The sequence below is a fragment of the Gymnodraco acuticeps genome, unplaced genomic scaffold (assembly GCF_902827175.1).
Source record: "Gymnodraco acuticeps unplaced genomic scaffold, fGymAcu1.1, whole genome shotgun sequence".
NCBI classification, from domain to species: Eukaryota; Metazoa; Chordata; class Actinopteri; order Perciformes; family Bathydraconidae; genus Gymnodraco; species Gymnodraco acuticeps.
The window spans coordinates 100266-118724 of NW_022989816.1; the positions used below are offsets into that span (position 1 = coordinate 100266).

An 18459-nucleotide genomic window follows, 5' to 3' on the forward strand; every position below is an offset into this window, starting at 1 on the left:
ACACACACACACACACACACACACACACACACACACACACACACACGTCCCCAAGCCTTGATCACAGTGAGTGCAACCTAAATGTAATTTATTACTGTAATAAAATATAACACATTGCCCTGTCTAGAGGCTGTTACTTGTGAAAATGAAATCGTGTTTATAAAAGCTCCCAAAATAGTGAAGGGTAAACTCATAGAGGTGTGATGTATGTCTTTAATTTCACCTCTCTGAATTGTATCCTGGAGGTTAAAGGGTTAGGAAGTGTGAGTAAGATAATTCCTTCTGGTTGGAAACATCTGCTTTGGGGAAAGTGAACCAGCAATAACTATTGCTGTTCTTTAGGGAGAGACATGTAATCTCCATCTTAGTTATGTGATGTGTTTTAAGTGTGTAATGGCACACAGGTTGTTCCTTGGATAAATGAGAATGATTAGTTTGGAATAATGGAGCCGCTCTGGCTCAGTACTGTCAGCTAATGATGACTGACTGACACTGAAATCTAAAAGGTCAGGCTAACACTTGGAAATGACTGTGGCCTTTCTGACTTGGTGTTATAATAATTGAGACATTATCCTCTTTGAGTGCTGCTCATTAGCACATCATATCAGTGCAATCATTTTTTGACAAATACGTTTGAAATACACCAAATTTTATTATATTCATTTTCTTCCCTTATCTCTCTGGACATCTACAACAAATGATTTCCATTTGACTTATGCTCTATTATATTTCATATGGATATGCTTGATTTTACATTAACAGCTTTAAATAGAAAGTCACTCTGACGGTGGGCTGCTGAGACAGGCTCTTGATATAAAAGTGAATATGAAATAGCAAGTAAGCCCGCAACCTATGAGCCCTTTTGATATGAGTTGAATTAGACATAAATGTGTTCCTAGTCTTTTTTTTGCATGCAACCTTTCCTGTCTGGAGGAAAAGGGTTGTTGACTCACTGCCAGCTCACAGGGAGCGAGCAAATCCTCAATATCCGCTCCTCAGGAGGATACCCTCTGTCCACTCAGACAGCACGGTCTTCGGTGTAAATGTCCGGGGTTGTCAGGTGTTGATATTGTTCGTGGTAGGAGACTGACGCCGTTTGTCTATCAAAATGTCTTGTTTCCTGCGCCTTCCTCGGAGCAGGATGCAGCTCTCAAAGTTAACCCAGGTGTTTCACACAGGTGTCACTAATGATGGCTAATGACCGAGTCAGCCAACGCCCCCCAACATCTTTTTCATGTATTTTCCATGTTAAGAAATTATAATATTTAATATATTTTGATAACAAACAGGAATATAATAGTTGTTGATCAAAATAATGTTAAATAATCATTTCAATTTCAATAACTATTATACAAATATAATATTTATAATCATAAAGTCATAATTCGTATTTATAATCATATTTTTTGTTTTCATTTATTTAAAATAGTAGCACTCACAAAAGGGCCATTGTGCAGTATACTACCTTTGGTCAAATCCACTTTTGCTAAGCTAACCGAATGCTGAGTTTAGCTTTATAAAGTAGCATTTTCCATGATTGGTATCATATTGTCATCTAATGGCGCGTTTCCACTGCAGCGGGTAGCCCCGTTTAAGCGTCCTTAACCGTCCTCAAGCGGCCAGGCCGGTTTTTGGTGGCGTTTCCATATAGCCTAGTACCGGCCAGCGGGTACTTTTTCCCTCTTTTTCCGGCCTCATAAAATCGTGGTTCCCTCAGACCAGGGCCAGGGCCAGGGCTGAACTAGTGACGTCAACACTCTCGACTGCTGATTGGTCAGAGAGAATCGTCACAAGATTGCGCGCGAGTTCATCCCTAGCGTCGCATATATATCTAGAAGCATGCTTGCAGCATTTTTATAAACAGCATTTTGTAAACGGATGAGCTACAAAAATGGCTACGTCTAATAAGAAAAGCACACCGTGGTCGACCGAGGAGGTGACGACGTTCCTACATCTCATTGGGGATGATCAAATCCAGCGGGAGCTCGACGGAACAACTCGAAATGTGAACAAAAACAAAGCCGATCGCCCCGCCTACACTGCGTTGCTACCCCAGGTCCTAAACTGTAATGGAAATGCGCCACGGCCTGGGCCGGCCAGCGAGGCAGCCCGAGGCCAGAGCGAGGACGCTTAGGGACGCTTAAACGGGGCTATCCCGCTGCAGTGGAAACGCGCCATAAGAACCATAGAACCACGATTTTATGGGGCCGGAAAAAGAGGGAAAAAGTACCCGCTAGCCGGTACTAGGCTATATGGAAAGGCCACCAAAAACTGGCCTGGCCGCTTGAGGACGGTTAAGGACGCTTAAACGGGGCTACCCGCTGCAGTGGAAATGCGCCATAACTCTCCACTAGTAAAGCAACTTGGTGAATTTACCTGAATGTCAAACTTTCCCTTTACAAGATGGATAATAGTTTTGTTCCTTTGGCTTGAGGATATGAATGTTTCTTTAGCTATTAGAAATGAGTCAGCCATCCAACATAACTCATCCGTTTTATGAAGAAGTGTCTCTACAGGGCAGTCGAGGTAACTTCAGTGGACTGAGGTAAAATTAATCACAGAGAAATAAATTCCAAAGGCAAAGTTTCCCCTCTAACGAGACACGTGTTCATTAACTTGTTCACTGCAGCGGTGCATCTCTGTTCTTACACCTTGAAACTTTGAAGCTCACCTTCTGATGTTATATGTGTTTATACTCGGGCTGATCTAAGAAAGAGGTTGCAGTCTCATTAAAAGCTTACCTGGAGGTGGGTGAGAGGAGTCACACTGTTGCTGCCTTCAGAAGCTTGAGGTCATTACCATGCAAGCACTTAACAGCAGTAAAACACTCCCACTGCCCTTTATACACCTCCACACGTTTTTTTACTTAGCATTGACAGCATTTTGTGTATGCCTACAAACTAACATCCCTCATCTAGCTTGTTTAATCAATGTTGCCATTAAGCGGCTGAAGGTAGCGAGTGTGGCAAAGTAGCAAGATCACATGCATCTTCATTTATCACAATACTAGATGCATTGTATTCATCCTGATCTGCTCATAAATAAACCCTGCACTTGACTACAAAAACACAGGGAAAGAAATGTGCTGTTATCTTGGTGCATTATCTCATTATTTGGGAAGAGAGGTGAGGAGATTGGTTGTTGTAAATGGCTGCACGCTCTCCAGGGAAATGGGAAATGGGCCATTAGAAAGCTCTTTCTAGATGGATGTTGCGTTGCGTTGCCACAAATCCAGCCGGCTTTATAGCGGGAACAAATGTGTTGATGGGGGGCCCTCTCTATATCCCCACACAGCAACCACACGGAGAACACATTAACCCTAAAAGAGATGTAGCAGCTGCTTATCCATCAATATCGGAGCTGGGAGAAAGTGTGAAGTACAAACCAAAAATATCCGCATGACAACAACACAACATTAATGGAGACACAAACAGCAGTGATGACGCATGTTAGGAGAGATGAAACAGCAATGTTATGGATGTTTTCTCAAGGGGCCTTTCACCAAAATATTCATATTTTCCCACTTAGTGTTTATCTGCATCCAGCCGTGCTGTTTATTATTTTTATTTTACCTACTCAATCTTAAGCAATTAAAGTAAAAGGAAATTGTTTTTGAATCAGACATAATTTAAAAGTTCCAATCAGAGAATTCATCAGCACCGTGTTTTTCCAAAAATAAAAGCCGGGGGCGGTTTTCTAAAGAAAATAGTCATGTTTATTCAAAAGCTGCACTTAATTATAATGTTTTTTACTTCAACTAGTGCATTTAACTTGAAAACTTTGCATTTTTTACTAGACTATTTTGTCATTGTAGTTGCAGATGAATAATACAATATTTAATCCAAAATGTAAAAGATGGCATTATTAAAGATTGAGATAAAAGTTAATAGAACCTTGGAAGAAATTCACAGGCTACACAGCTGCATAATTTAAGTATACAGTATTTTTGTTCATTAAGGGAAGTACACATTTTAAACCAAGTCTTTTGTTGGTAGCACTTTGACTGCAGTTTATATCTAAATTATGTCAGTGAACTGATTTATAGCAATATCTATCTACAGTATGCTCGCCTACAGCATGACAAATTACAATGACATTGCATGCTGTAGGCAATACGATGTTTTTTCGCTTGTACGAGGAAGAGTGTGTCATTTCTTGAAGATCTCCTTACAGATATGGAGGACCCCTTCTCTTTTTTGTCATTAGCCCACCCCAGGAAACACAACAGCTTTGATCTCATTGACATGCTCATAGCCTCTTCAAAAGAAAATCACTGACATCTCTTACTCCTCCCCGAACTTCAACCATTCTCATCTGACTGAACACCTCCACTCTCTCTAATTACTACGTAAATATTCCTCCGCAGTGATGCTCTGTGTACGGGCCTGCAGCTTTGATCCGAGGCTGCTGTGAGAGGTAAAATCTTTCGAGCTACTTTCGCCAGCACTATTCCTTTTGTGTCCTACTCTGTAATTTGTCTTCCTGGGGACAGCAGATTGATCCCCACACTGCAATCCATTGTAATCTCCCACAGTGACCCACGCATGGGACAATAGGGGGCGAGGGAGTTTAATTACCTCAGGGCCCAAAAGACAAGGACATGATATTCCTTCACTGTTTGATGTCTAAATCTCCTCGATGACTCCCCATATACTTTGCTATAAATCTTCTCACTGACATTATTTCCCACTGAGCTCATGGATTATCTTCAGGCTCCCTTTGTCCTATGCTCTTTCTGCAGTGCCAATATCAGACCTTTCACCTGTTGTTGGGGGGGTTGGCGTGGAGCATCGTAGAGCCTGCAGCTATCAAAACGTGTTCACAGCATGTAAAAACAAGTGCATGACTGTGAGTGAGAGTATGGGTCAATGATGAAGATCGAGAGGAGGTCAGGTCAACAGTGCGTGAGGGCAGGCTAGCATAAAGGTTTTTATTGAATAACTTATTGATTTGAGCATTTAAGAAGCTTCTGCAAACATTTCTGTTTCAGTAATCCATTTTTCAGGCTTGGCTTTGCATTGATTAAGGAGCTGGGAGCCAATTAGCCAAGCTTAGCACAAAGACTGGAAGCAGTGGGAAACAGCTAGCCTTGCTTATTGTGTTCAAACATATATTGAGCCTTCAACCAGCTCTAAGTCTTACTTAGTTACATATTGTACCCCATTTGTTTAAGCCACACACAAACGGAAATGTAAAAATTATTGTTTTAAGGTGAGTTACATGCTGTAATTATATTAATAAATATAATTTTTAGGCAAACAGTTTAACGGGCCCTATTAAGCTTTGCTTGTGCTTTTGCCTTTTTGAACATTAAAGCATGGAAACATGGCACAGTATAGAGGCAAACAATACTATTATGAAACCTGAAAATTTGATTAATAGGACCCCTTTAAGTATTGTTGCTTTTGATTTTATTTTTTGATTTTATTAATCTGTGTGAATCTTTGCTGTCCGGTTTTTCACACTTACCCTGTTGCTGCTTGTACAACTGAATTTCCCCACGGGGATTAATAAAGATCCATCTTATCTTATCTATGCTAAGTCCCTCACAGTTAGGAGTAAAAGTATACTTCTTGCTATTTAAAGTGGACCTATCATGCTATATTTGAAAAATATATTGTAGTGCCATACCTATATAAAACATGTCTGTGAAGTTTTTTTTTCAAAATACCAAACAGATCATGCATTTTAGCCATGCCTCATTTCGCTCTATTTTCTCTTTTCCAGCCCTGTTTTTTGCAAGGGCTGATTTTGTGACCTAGCTCTAATGCAAATGAGCTGCAGCTGACCACGCCCCCCTGCAGGAGAGGGGAGCGTGCTCTGATCAGCTGCTGGGCTCTCAGAAGAGGGGGAGGAAAAGAGAGGCTCCGTCCTCCGTGTTTTATTCTTATATTATTTATTATATAGAGTCGTTATTCACTTGTTTTAAAGCTCAATAAATAACAAAGAAGACCTTTGACCGGCACTTTTCTAATTTTGTCCAGAAGATTTAAACTTTAACGGACATGTTGACCGGCGGAAAAAAATCTAGTTCCTAAACATGTCCGTGGTAAAATATTTAGAACACACAGGCAGAAATCTGCCGGAGTCTTCTGCCACAGATTCTTGTCTTTTTCCAGGGATGGCATTGCATGCAGTCCTTTGTCCCGATTATTGCAGCCAACAACAGCACAACGTTTAACTCCCTTAGACATCCTGGCAAGAGCAGGCAAAAACACAGATGTGACTGGGGGAGATTTAGCTTTCCGACAGCCTATATGCGAATGAGAGGTTGGGCAATGGCCGTGGCCCAACCTCTCATCCCCCTGATAGGTGGAGAGTTGCCCATATAGGCGGAGCACCCCTTTTCTGACGTCAGAGAAATTCAAATCTGTATCAGCTCCGTTGCAGCCCCGTTTTTAGAGATTTGGGTATGGAGGAAAAGAGAGAGGGTTGTGTTTTCTGACACTTGGTGAGTTCCCTGACACACCGGGGACACATATCCATGTATAAAAGACGTACAAAAGTGCATTTTGCATGATAGGTCCCCTTTAACTAACTTTAAAAAACATGCATTTGACACGTTTCTCTTAATATCTCTGTAAATAGTTAAATGGAATACCTCGTATTGAAATTAGAAGCTCAGTTTAAAAAAGTATGTTTCTTGTACCTATATTAAAGTAGACATAAACACATCTGTTATGTTGCTGTTTTGAAAGCCAAAGCCTTGATATAGATCTCATTTCTCCAAAGGGAATTTCACTTTCATTGCAACGATCCATCTTTGAGCCTTGATCTTACATTTTTCATTAGAGAGATGTTTCATTTTTCCTCTGAAATGTCACTAGGAGTGTCACTTTAGCCCGAGGCAGGTACCCAAGGCTTAAATTACAATAATACAAGGCTGTCACAATTCGACATGTGTGAGTAATGTTGTGATAGAGACAAGTCATATGTCCCAGAGGAGCTATAACTCTAATGACACCCTCCTAAAAAATATAGTTTTTAGGACCCCACATCCCTGAATTAATTGCAATCATTGTCGCAAGCAACTGCGGGACAAGGATGTTCCACTCTATAAAACATCATTGTCTCGGGATGAGATAATCAGCAGGGGCAAGTGTATCAAGAGCTGGTCAGATCAATCACTACGGCAACAGTCCCTCGAGGCCAATTTCCTTAAATAGATGTCCATACATTTATCAGCAGAAAAGACACAGGGCCACTAAAACATGGCTGATGCAGTGAAATGTGCCCTTTGTGAGAAATTTTTAAGTGAGGACTAACAGCAAAGGATATAAACTAAGTGACCGAGTGGGAAAGGAATAACAACTTGGAGCAGACAGTAAGCAGACCCAGTTTTAGCTCTTTATTATGCAGGTCGTTGTACACAGGAGAGCCAGAGTTTATTTATTGTATGTGTTGTTGTTTATAACCTTCTAATTAGATTCAAATGCAACAGGTGGATTGATTTTGAATAAACTTAGGCAGCTTTAACAGGCTTTGAACAAATTATTTGAAGCAGTCTTTGGACCTCAAAGCCCAAGTTCATGTGGGGACTGGCAGAAATGTGAAGTGTGTTATTTCAGACAGTTCAAAGCAGTCAGTCAACACAACAGTAATCAAGAAGCAACACAAAACACACCGCAACTAAATAACAATTCAAACATCACAACATAATACATTACAGGGTAACAACATGAATAAATACATCAGGATTTCTGACTTTTAATTTAAATATTCATAATTGAGTGTTTACACAGGGGGACTCGCGGGGGGACAGTCGAGTGTAAAGAAGGGATTTCACATTATTTTCAGCCCTCTGTGAAGTTGGTTTAAACAAAGCCTGAGGGAAATAGTGCTGCATCACTCGTGTGACCTTCACTGCTGAATATCAATGATATTTTGAATTGAACCTTTAGAGGAATATTTGATCAGAAGATCATTGAAACGCTTTGGCTTTCAAATCAAAGCTGGAATGATGTGGTGAAAAACATAGCTTAGCGTAAAGACTGTCAGCAGGGGGAAACAGCTAGCTGTACTGATATTTTTACATTTCTCGATGTGCGAGTGGGCATCTATTTTGGACATTATTTAGATGAAGTGTTTCTTTTGTATCGATTCAATGTGAGACAACAGACCCACGCTGCAGGCTAAACAGTAATTCATTCCTGTTTTGTAGGCTTTTGAAACAATAACAAACAAAACCAATGGAATATAATCAGAATCAGAATCAGAAACAGAAACAGGTTTATTGCCAGGTAGGTTCACACATACTATGAATTTGACTTGATGTCATGGTGCATACATAAAATATAAAAAACAAGAAATCTAATATAAAACACAAAATCTTTTACACCGTAATAAAATACAGTTAAATAGCTGTATTATGAATATAATGAGAGAATGTAATGGATTCGACCAATATAACAAGTTCATTTACAGTTTGATTGCTTTCCTTGGTTTACTGTTCAATCTATAATTATAATCAGGTATTTTCCACGAGGCAGGATCTGATGTTGGATAACTTTCCCTGAGTTTTTATTCACAGAAACGTGGCTTCTTCTTGGGGCAGCAGTGGGCTGGTAGATGTTATGGAGATATTAAGTAGAAGCCACCACACTTTTGTTTAGTGATTAAAGGCCACATCACCTCCTTGAGGCTCAGCATTTAACTGTGATGGCCTGGAGCCACCGGGTTTTTATTTCACATAAAAGGCACAGCAGTACTCGCCTCGGGTAACAACCTGAAAAAAGATATAACTTGCCTGCCGAATCTTAAGAGTTTCGGCACACTGAATATTATGTCTACTGAGTCTACACTATCTATCACACATTTGCACACACTATATTATCATCCAAAGGTAATACAAGACGAATGTTATCCATTAGGATACTCACGGCTGGTTTAAAATAAATAGGGGATTCACTCACAGTATCAGTACACCCTCAGCTATCACTCAGTGTTCTCCTGCCGCTGTCTTTGAGCAGAACTTTAGTGTTTGCAAAAACCCTCATTCAATTCTCTGCAGGAGCTTTGATTCAGATCACATCTTTATTAGTCAGTCTTACGAAAAAGAAACCGGCTCACCAGTGAAATCTCTTTTTATAGGCAGACCTCTCTACTCATATTCCACTTCCTCTTACATTTTCCCTTTGTATAAGTCCAGGGTTATGTACCAGCAAACAGCAGATGGCTGCACTCACTGGTCAGTCTCTGGGTGCAGAGCCACAGTCATAGATGTGAATGAGTCCTATTTTTATTGGCACAACTGAATTGGCTTTAATGTTTAACACTTTACATTGACATCTTGAAAGAGTATGGCATAGTCAGCTGCAAGACTATTTAGTAATGCATCTGAAACAATATACTGTCAGGGCATAAGCTACTCAAAATTGTATTATTTTCTGCAGGGGCTATGAAAGTGCAGACGTGATGATTTTGCAAGAGTCGAGCAGGACAGGTGGGAGAAGTGATAAGGTTAGTAGAAAGAGAAGATGTGGAAAACAAATTCTGCAGATTTTTAGAAGGTTTTTTACTTTTATAGAATACGGACAAACAGCTAATTTGCACACAAAAGTCACTTTAAGATTGGATGTTTCTGCATACATGGACATAGAGATAACAATTAACTCATGAAAACATTGTTGTAAAAAAAGTCCCTATAATTGTAACTTGGCAGTCATGTCTTTCATCAAGTCAACGTGGCTTTTAAGCTGTCAATCTGTTTAGATACTTCTTTAGTTTCAGAAATTCATTATTTCAGGGGAATAATTGAGTCGTTTTACGTGTAAGACCAAAGAGATGGATACAGAGACAAATGGAAAGGCCATTGACGCCATTATCATGACTTCTTATTTGCTGTTTTGACCTTGTACTCTTGCTTTCTGCAATTTCTTTACCTTTCAAATGCCATGTAGAATGGAGGGACAGAGATAATATGAATAGAAGGACATATTTAATTGTATGTAATTGTCATGCAATTGTATCCCGCTCTCTGCCTGAATCGAAGTGCTTCAGGGTACACCTACGCAGCGTTTTATACCTAAACTGTTGAAAGAATGAAACTCATTTGCTCCTAAAGCATGTTTTTTCTGTTCCTTTCCAATCTGACATAATTGATATTGCCTTTTCCTTCTCCTGCAGCTGAAAATATCTTTCAAACAGAGATAGTGCACGGAGGGGATGGGCTGTTAAGCCATATCATTATGCAAACATATTCTTATTCAAATGAATGTGTTCGACCATCTACTGCAGGATATAAATCCATAAAAGATATCCCATTTCTACCATTTGAGGGGAGAAATAATCTGCTTTTAGTGTGGCCTTGAGAGCAATCTCTTCCGGATGTGTTTTGAATGCCTAATATTCTTCTTTTCTATTTGTTGGTCTTATTTTCTTTCCTCATATTGGAAATCTTAGTCTTTGAACATTTCACTTTATTAGATTTGTCAGTCTAGAACGCAATCATAATACTTAATTTTATGACTGAAACTCTCAGATATAGTGGAAATTGAAATTAGAAATGTGAAAGGACAATGTTCTTCTCTAGTTACTTTTTAACAGTTGTAAAACAATCATTAAAAAGCAATAAAGATCCTAACACCAAAGGACTCTTTAGGAACGTGCTTGCAAAACCAATTTAACTCAAGTTTGTAATGAACCTCCATTTGTATGTACCATTTGTTTCCTACAGGGATTCCCCTATTTTTAGATGTGTGGAGAAGAAGATCCCCGCCCTAAAGGTCAACAGAGAGGGGAGCAGGGAGAGGCAAGAAAGGTCTCTGTGTGTCCGTGCTGTCATTAAAATGGTTGGGTTAACAATAACTCAATACAGTATGTCACCAGAAAACAATCGGCACCAGTCAGCTGGAATGGACACGTGAGTTTCAGGAAACATTTTGATCGCCTTAAACACTTTAGATGGCACCTAAGTATGTCTAATGTGATAATGCTTGTTGGTGTATAAAGTGTTTGAGGGTTGAGGCAGAATGTCATATCCTGTTTATTCACAGCATCCTCCGAGCCGGATACATAATTTAACACTAGATATAATGACATTTTAAAGTGTGATATGGAAACAAACATAGCATGCTATAGACTTTGCCTTGTTAATTATTCTTCCTAGATAAAAGCAAGATGTAAATACCAGTACACATAAAATAGGGAAGTAATATAATTGCCAGAACTTTCCTCGCACACACGCACACAGAAAGGCATCTTTTTAGACTTTTCTGTGTTGCCTATAGACAGGCATCGGACATATTTTAATTCAAAGGCACAAGAGACAAGTACAAATGTTGTCCACCATTTCTTCAAAATGGTCTAAAAAACTAAAAGTAAAGCCTATGTCTCAAAATAAATTGCCTATAACAACCAACATTCTCACAATGACTCTGACTATTCTTGTGAAGGGATAATGAGCGCAGTTTTGAGTAAAGGCCCAGGAATACCTCTCATCTTACACACCCACTGAATGCTGCAGATGACCAACATGTGGGTGTACAAATTGGTGATTAGGCAGCGTATTGCGGCAGTTCACTGCATCACACATGGCTGTGGGTATATGGGTAAGGAAGTGTGTGTGTATGCAATTATTTGTGTGCACTTGAAGGTAGGCGGTGGAGAGGAGAGGGGATGTTTGTACACTGCTGTGTGTTTGTATATCTAAATTTGAACCTGAAGTCGTATGTGTTTTTACATGCATCTGCTGGAGGAACATTGTTCTGTTACACAATACACGCCTTTGACATTCCAGCTCCGCCTGTCAGCGGTCACAAAGGCCTTTCTCCCGGGCTTTGACATGTGTGAATCTGCTGCTGGCCTGCAGAGATAGCAGAGTGCTGTTAAGGACATGAGTGGGTGGACAGGCTGTGGAGATCTGCCGGACCTCCATCATGATCTGTCTTTCAAGCGGCACTACTTAAATTGTTGCTCATTCAAAAACATCAGCAAAGAGCTAATACTGAATGAGTGTCCTCCAAACAATCTGACGTCCTGTCCCAGTGATTGATGCAAGGAGCAGGCACTCTGTCAGTGAGGCAGCAGTAAGATGTATCACTCCTCTTCATTCGATTAAAATGTGTGGGTTGTTGTAGTAATCACACTTTAAATGTTACTTTCAGGTACCAATTTAGGCAAAAAAGCTATTGTTTAATCTTTCACAAAACAACATAAAGACATTCCCTCGTTACGATAAAAAGTAATTACAAGATAAATACTTCCCATTTTCTAAAAACGTTCTTTTAAAATATATATATGGTTAAAATATGTATTAAAAGTAATGGACAAATTGTTAAAATAATACACTTAAAGTCAAAGAAAAGTAAAACAAATGGTTAGCTGAAAGTAAAGGATATATATTTAAAATGTCGACTTTACTCCAAAAGGTAAAAGTAGGCCTAAGAATGCATACTTCAACAAATTGTCAACAAATAAAATAATATTTGAACAATATCCACTTCTATAAAATTAATCAAACATAATGACTGGTGTTGCTTTAGTTGAGTTAATGTGGACTGTAGAGGAATATCAGATAAAGATTAGGAAACACTGGGATACAGTTTGGCTTAAATGAGGGGAAGGAGTCCATTGTTAGGCAGGCTGTGTAAATATGTTTATGTGACGTACATGCAAGCTGAAAGATGATCCCACATATCTCCATACATCCACCGCCCAAACCATCACGGCTACCTGCTGATAATATCCTCATATTTCCATCTTTTTATAGGTCCCATATTTGGTGGGAAAACTGGATGCACAAAGCATGTTTTTACATTCAAGACATTTCATAAAATGTCACACAAAGAGACTGGGAACAGGAACACAGTCTTGATAGAAATCATACATTTACAGAATCTAACCACTGACATTTGACACATGACATCTGAATTAAATGTGTCAAACTTTAATTATATCTCCCCTACCGTGCCAACTAATGTAATTTCTAAAGATTGTTCTTTTGGTGCAGAACGTTTCATGTCACTTAGAGTAATGGTGTAGGAGTTGAGACCTTTCAAACTGTGAAACTCTAACCTTTAAGTATAGTGCCCATCAAGCCAATTTAGAGATCATTTTTAAACATGGGGCACAGTGTGAATGCAAATCATCCTTTCAAGTTTCATCCAACTAAGAGCAGTAATGCATTAAAGGGGACCTATCATGCAAAATGCACTTTTTGATGTCTTTTATACATAAATATGTGTCCCCGGTGTGTCAGGGAACTCACGCAGCGTCAGAAAATAAAACCCTCTCTCTTTTCCTCCGTACCCACATCTCTAAAAACGGGGCTACAACGGAGCTGATCCAGATTTGCGTCCGATATGACGTAATATCGGAAATGTAGGCTGGCTTTACACCCACGGCCCTATCAGAAACGTTGCTATCAGAAACAATGCCCGACTGTTTTGGACGTAATGTGGTCGGTGCATGTTTACATTAGCATCGCTAACACTCAGAGCTAACCTGTACTGGAGAGCATGTGTGTGAAGAAGCAGGATATAAAAAGGAACTCACCTTGTGGTATAACCGGCAAGAGAGAAATCCTTTGAGCTCCATAATGTTTCAGAAATAATCCTTGATAATCCATGATATGGCGTTTCATCACCGCAGTATCTGCTGGTAGAATCTCCCACATGAGCTCAGCCCCCTCCTTTTTTTTTATTTAAAGCTTTATACATAAAATCAGCACTTTTGAAACAGGAAGTGAAATAGAGGGATATGGCTAGAATGGGTGATCTGTTTGGTATTTTGAGCGAAACATGTTTTTTTTATATATTTTTTATATATCTGAGACCTATGCTATTGCCTAAAAATAGCATGATAGGTGACCTTTAAGACACATGTTACACACTGACACTGCCTATTGATACTCTCACACCTTCTATTTGAGATGATAAGCTGCTGATAATGTTTATTTTCATGATTCATGAATGATATTTTTTATTTATATTCTCATCTTTTCCAGGTTAGCTAGCCTGCACTCTGAAAAAAAGTTTAATAATTTAACCATTGGGATATTTTTTTCTCTAACCTCTAGCCTGTTGCTTCTTCCCCTCGCCCATATCTTGGGGATCCAGTTATTCCACGAGACCTCCGGGGATGATTAGAGTTGTGACGGCTGCTAAAAAATGTAATGTTCATATCCTGGAGTCATGAGAGCTTCTGACACAGACACTGCTTTTATCATGCCTGCACAGCAGATGGGTTTTATATCTGATATAACCTCATACTAATGCAGTGTCGGTTACATAAATTACATGTATCACCCGCTGAAACAGAAACAAACTGTCGATGATACTTTATTATTCTTTACCCGTATCTTGTTTACCATTAATGTATCTTTATGGCTCTATAAGTCTCTATACCAACAGGTTTTTCTTCAGTTTTGTTGTCACGCCAGTACACCCTCCTTATAAACATACCAAGAGTATTTCTCTTTTCTCCTGATGGAGCTAAGAATCTTTATTATAAAAAAACATCCATTTTGATACACAATATAGTATATATCTGTACAAAGGAATAGGCTACAATGCATTATACAGTATGAGTGTGAGGATTGGGAATGGGGTTGTAATATAAGGAGCCTACATGGGGGAATTGGTGTCTACTGGCAGTTCAAACAAAATTCCTCAACCCTCACTGCACAAAGGCACAGCTCATAAAGTCAATATCTCACAAATATGTCCCTTTAATAGGCGCAATTGCTCAAATGCATTAACGATCCTTTAGAGCAGTGGTTCTCAACTGGTCAGGCCTCGGGACCCACTTTTTACTTTGTCTGTGTAACATAAAAAGGCACACATGCTGAAAACCAAACCCCAGAAGGGGGGTCTGGGGGGATTGTACCCCAGGAGATTTTTAGAAATAATTACATATAAACTACGCATTCTGGTACACTCTGAGAAGAAAATAAATACATCTATTACTACCCGACATATTAATAATATGTTATGCCATTGTTTGTTTTTCACTTAGTTCTGACAGCTTGCTGCTCCTCACAGAGAGAGGAGCAAAGAGGAGAAGTCTGTGTGAATTACTTTAAATTGTGGGTAAAGGGTCGACATCAGCAAAGATGTTTTATTGAGAAGATGATCACTACAACAGAAGTTTTCTAAACTGTTTATGGTCTCCGGTATTTCCAGTATGTACAGCGTTAGAAAATCGGGCCTTCAAAATAAAAGTTTGACTTTTTCCCCAAAAAATAAAAAAAAGAAGTTTCAATTGTCTTTTTTCAACAAAAAAAACTTCACTCACATATCCGCGACCCAATCGAAACGGGTCCGCGACCCACCAGTTGAGAACCACTGCTTTAGAGAGCACACTGCAGCCCTATAATTTAACGAGGCTATTTACAATCCAGTCATCGTGGTACCATTAACCCTGAAATGTGCGGGTTAAGTTTGAATAGGTCAAATATTAATGATTCATTCGATGTTTTGTTGTTGTTTTGCTGAGTGTTTTCTTGGAGTCTTTAGTGTTTATGAGATGAAATACTCAGAGGCCGCGGCTGTGCTTTCAAAGCTTGTGTCCATGCTGGGGGTCTGGAACCCCGCCCCTCCTCTGGGATCCTTCAGTAAGGGGATGTATGTGTCGCTGTGACAGGAGCGCATGGCGTGGTCCCACACTCCGGCTCCGCAGACATGTTTATGGGCAGCGGGAGCCGCCTCCAGCTCACCCTCGCCCGAGCGCAGAGCCATCAGTTCAATCTCATGCTTGGCAGCGGTCTCCAGCACCTGTTGTTTGTTGTAGAACAAAACGAAATTGTTGATGATGGGGTGTATAGGCAGCGCTATGGCTATCACCCCGCACAGAAAGCTGAGGGCAGCATTGCACCGACCTAAAGTAGTCTTGGGGTAGACGTCTCCATATCCCACCGTGGTCATAGTGATCACAGCCCACCAGAAGGACTGTGGGATGCTGGTGAACAAGGTCTCCGGGTGGCTCTGCTCCATTGTGTAGCCCAGTGCGGAGAAAAGGAAGACCCCCACGCCCATGTACATGAGGAGAAGCCCGAGCTCTTTGAAGCTGCTCTTCAGAGCAGATGTGAGGGTCTGGAGTCCGGAGGAATGTCGTGCCAGCTTGAAAATGCGCGCAATGCGCATTATGCGTAAAGCCTGCACCGCCTGCTGCACGTTGGTCAGCTCCATCACTCCTGTGCCGAAAGAGGTCAGAATGAGAACCACGAAGAAAGGCATGATTGCCATGAAGTCTATGATGTTCATGAAAGCCAGGACAAATTTCATTTTGTTTGGTGCGGAGATCAGGCGCAAGATGTACTCGATAGTGAACCAGCCGATGCACAACGTCTCGATGACCTCCAGAGTTGGGTTCTCCGTGAGGTTACCCTCCGAGTCCTCCACCTGCAGGTCGGGGATGGTCCCAACACACATCACCACGGAGGAGACGAGGACGAAGATGAAAGAAACTATGGTGATTATGTGTGCAGGCAGCGAGGACTCCGGCTTCTCCATCAGCCTCCAGAGGCACATCTGGAAGCGCTGCCAGCCAGCTGCAGACGGATCTCCCTCTCTGTCCACCAGGATAGTCCTCACTTTCTCTGCGATCTCTGCAAGTTCATCCTCTACCTCATTCAGGTGGCATTTACAACAGTCGTCCAGAAAATCAGGGTCGATCTTCCAGAACTCCATCTCCTTCATAAAACAAATTGGACAAATGCCTCGTTTTATGTGAATCTCTCCATAATAATACAGTTCAATTATACACTTAAAAGCTTTGGGGTCTCTGTCAAAATAAAATTCCCTTGTGTCCGGGTCGTAGTCGTCACATAGTGAGGATATTTCTTCAGGGGACTTAAGTGAACAGTCCACCAGTTCTGCCAGCCGCGTGTCCGGGTAGCGATTCAACACGTCCCCAAACAACACCTGTTTCACACCGCCGATGTTGACAACAATCTCATTCTCTTCACTGGCTTCAGATCCGTTGCAGTCTGCATACCGCGTCCTCTGGATACCCCACATTTTGTTGACAACAAGTCCACCAAATAACAGCCCAGGTGATCGCGATGCACTGTCAAAGTGAAACACAAGTCACCAGAAACCCTGGTGCTGTGCGAAAAACATCCAAAACCCTCCAATCTGCGAGTAAATGATATGTTTGCTCAGAGGTGACTGCAGCGTGAAGTGTTCTTAGCGCCACACAGCCGCGTCTGACAGAGAACAGTACGCCTGTGCGCTCTGAAAAGTTGGCATTGAAGTGCGCGTAATGTGAAGTCAGACATAATCAAACCACTAGACTTCCGGTGAAAAACTTTCCAATAAAAAGCCTATCTGCCTAAGTTCTTTTTTGCTACACCTCCAAACATTCCTTAATGTAATTTGAATTGTTCCATCTATCAGTTCACCTATCTTAATACTTAACAGATGTCTCAAAAAACGCTTCCCATTATCAAACCTTTATTTTTGATTTCATCTAGTTTGCTGCATGTGTACAAGCTCACTCACATCACTTACCTAACTTCAAATAACAGACCTTCAGCACAGCCATAACAACATTGAGTTATCTGGCCTTTACTGTTATCAACAGGCTTTGATTGCAACAAAACAGACCATGCTTTTATTTTTAAGTCTATCCATCTGTTCCGGTTGATATGTCTCTGTGTGGTTGTATTGATGCAGCGCAGTGAAGCCAGGCGCAGCACATTATAAATGTATGCTGCATGCATGTACAGTAATGAATTGTGAAGTAGCAAACAGGAAAATCACAGACACGCACTCCGCTGGGCATCCATGCCAGCCAGCTCGACTTACAACTATAAGTTTATCGATTGATAGGAAACACAACCAGAAACATAAAGCGTCTTTTTTTCACAACGAAATACTAAAACTTGTTTGTTTTTGTTCATACCCGCATTATCTATCATCGATTTTGAATGTATTGTAGGCTATCACCAAATAAATCATACAATTCAAAATACACAGAGGCTTAGTGAGAATATGGGCTCTGTAAATATAGTGCATCAATAACAATAATAAGAATACATATTATTATGGTTGTTGGGTTATTATTATTATGGCTATTATTTTTTGTATTATTGGTTTTTTTAGCATTATCTTGCAATAATTCATTAGATTTTATGAGGCTACTCTCCATTATAACTGCATACATTGATTTGTAACAACTTGAACTCTGAGTTATCTGACCAGTTCTGCGTGTGCATTCAATGAATTATGAATGTTCAGTCAGACAGACCATGACATACTTTGCTGGGTTGTCTGTCTCCACCTAGTGGCAGAACCTCCACAATACAGTATCCTTAATACTTCTGTTGTTCTGCTTTCAAAGTATGGTGCAAACTACTGATGATAGGAATCCTTTAACAAGTGATTAAAACAAAAGCTAAAAAAAAGTAGGATGTGTATGTGTTATAAAATACTGTCACTTCTTAAAGCCAAAAACGACCAAAGTAAAACCTGCAATGCAGTGGAGTCAAGTCAGTGTCTCTATAGTGTTTTAACCTTC

General features: G+C 40.3%; 1 protein-coding gene across 1 annotated transcript; it reads right to left on the bottom strand.

Annotated features, from left to right (window-relative positions):
• Positions 1-15180: 15180 nt before the first annotated feature.
• Positions 15181-17159, bottom strand: LOC117556560 (potassium voltage-gated channel subfamily F member 1-like). The gene has a single exon (XM_034231933.1). It carries the CDS (start codon positions 16956-16958, stop codon positions 15459-15461), a length of 1500 nt encoding a protein of 499 aa, XP_034087824.1. The 5' UTR covers positions 16959-17159; the 3' UTR covers positions 15181-15458.
• Between the last annotated feature and the right edge of the window lie 1300 nt (positions 17160-18459).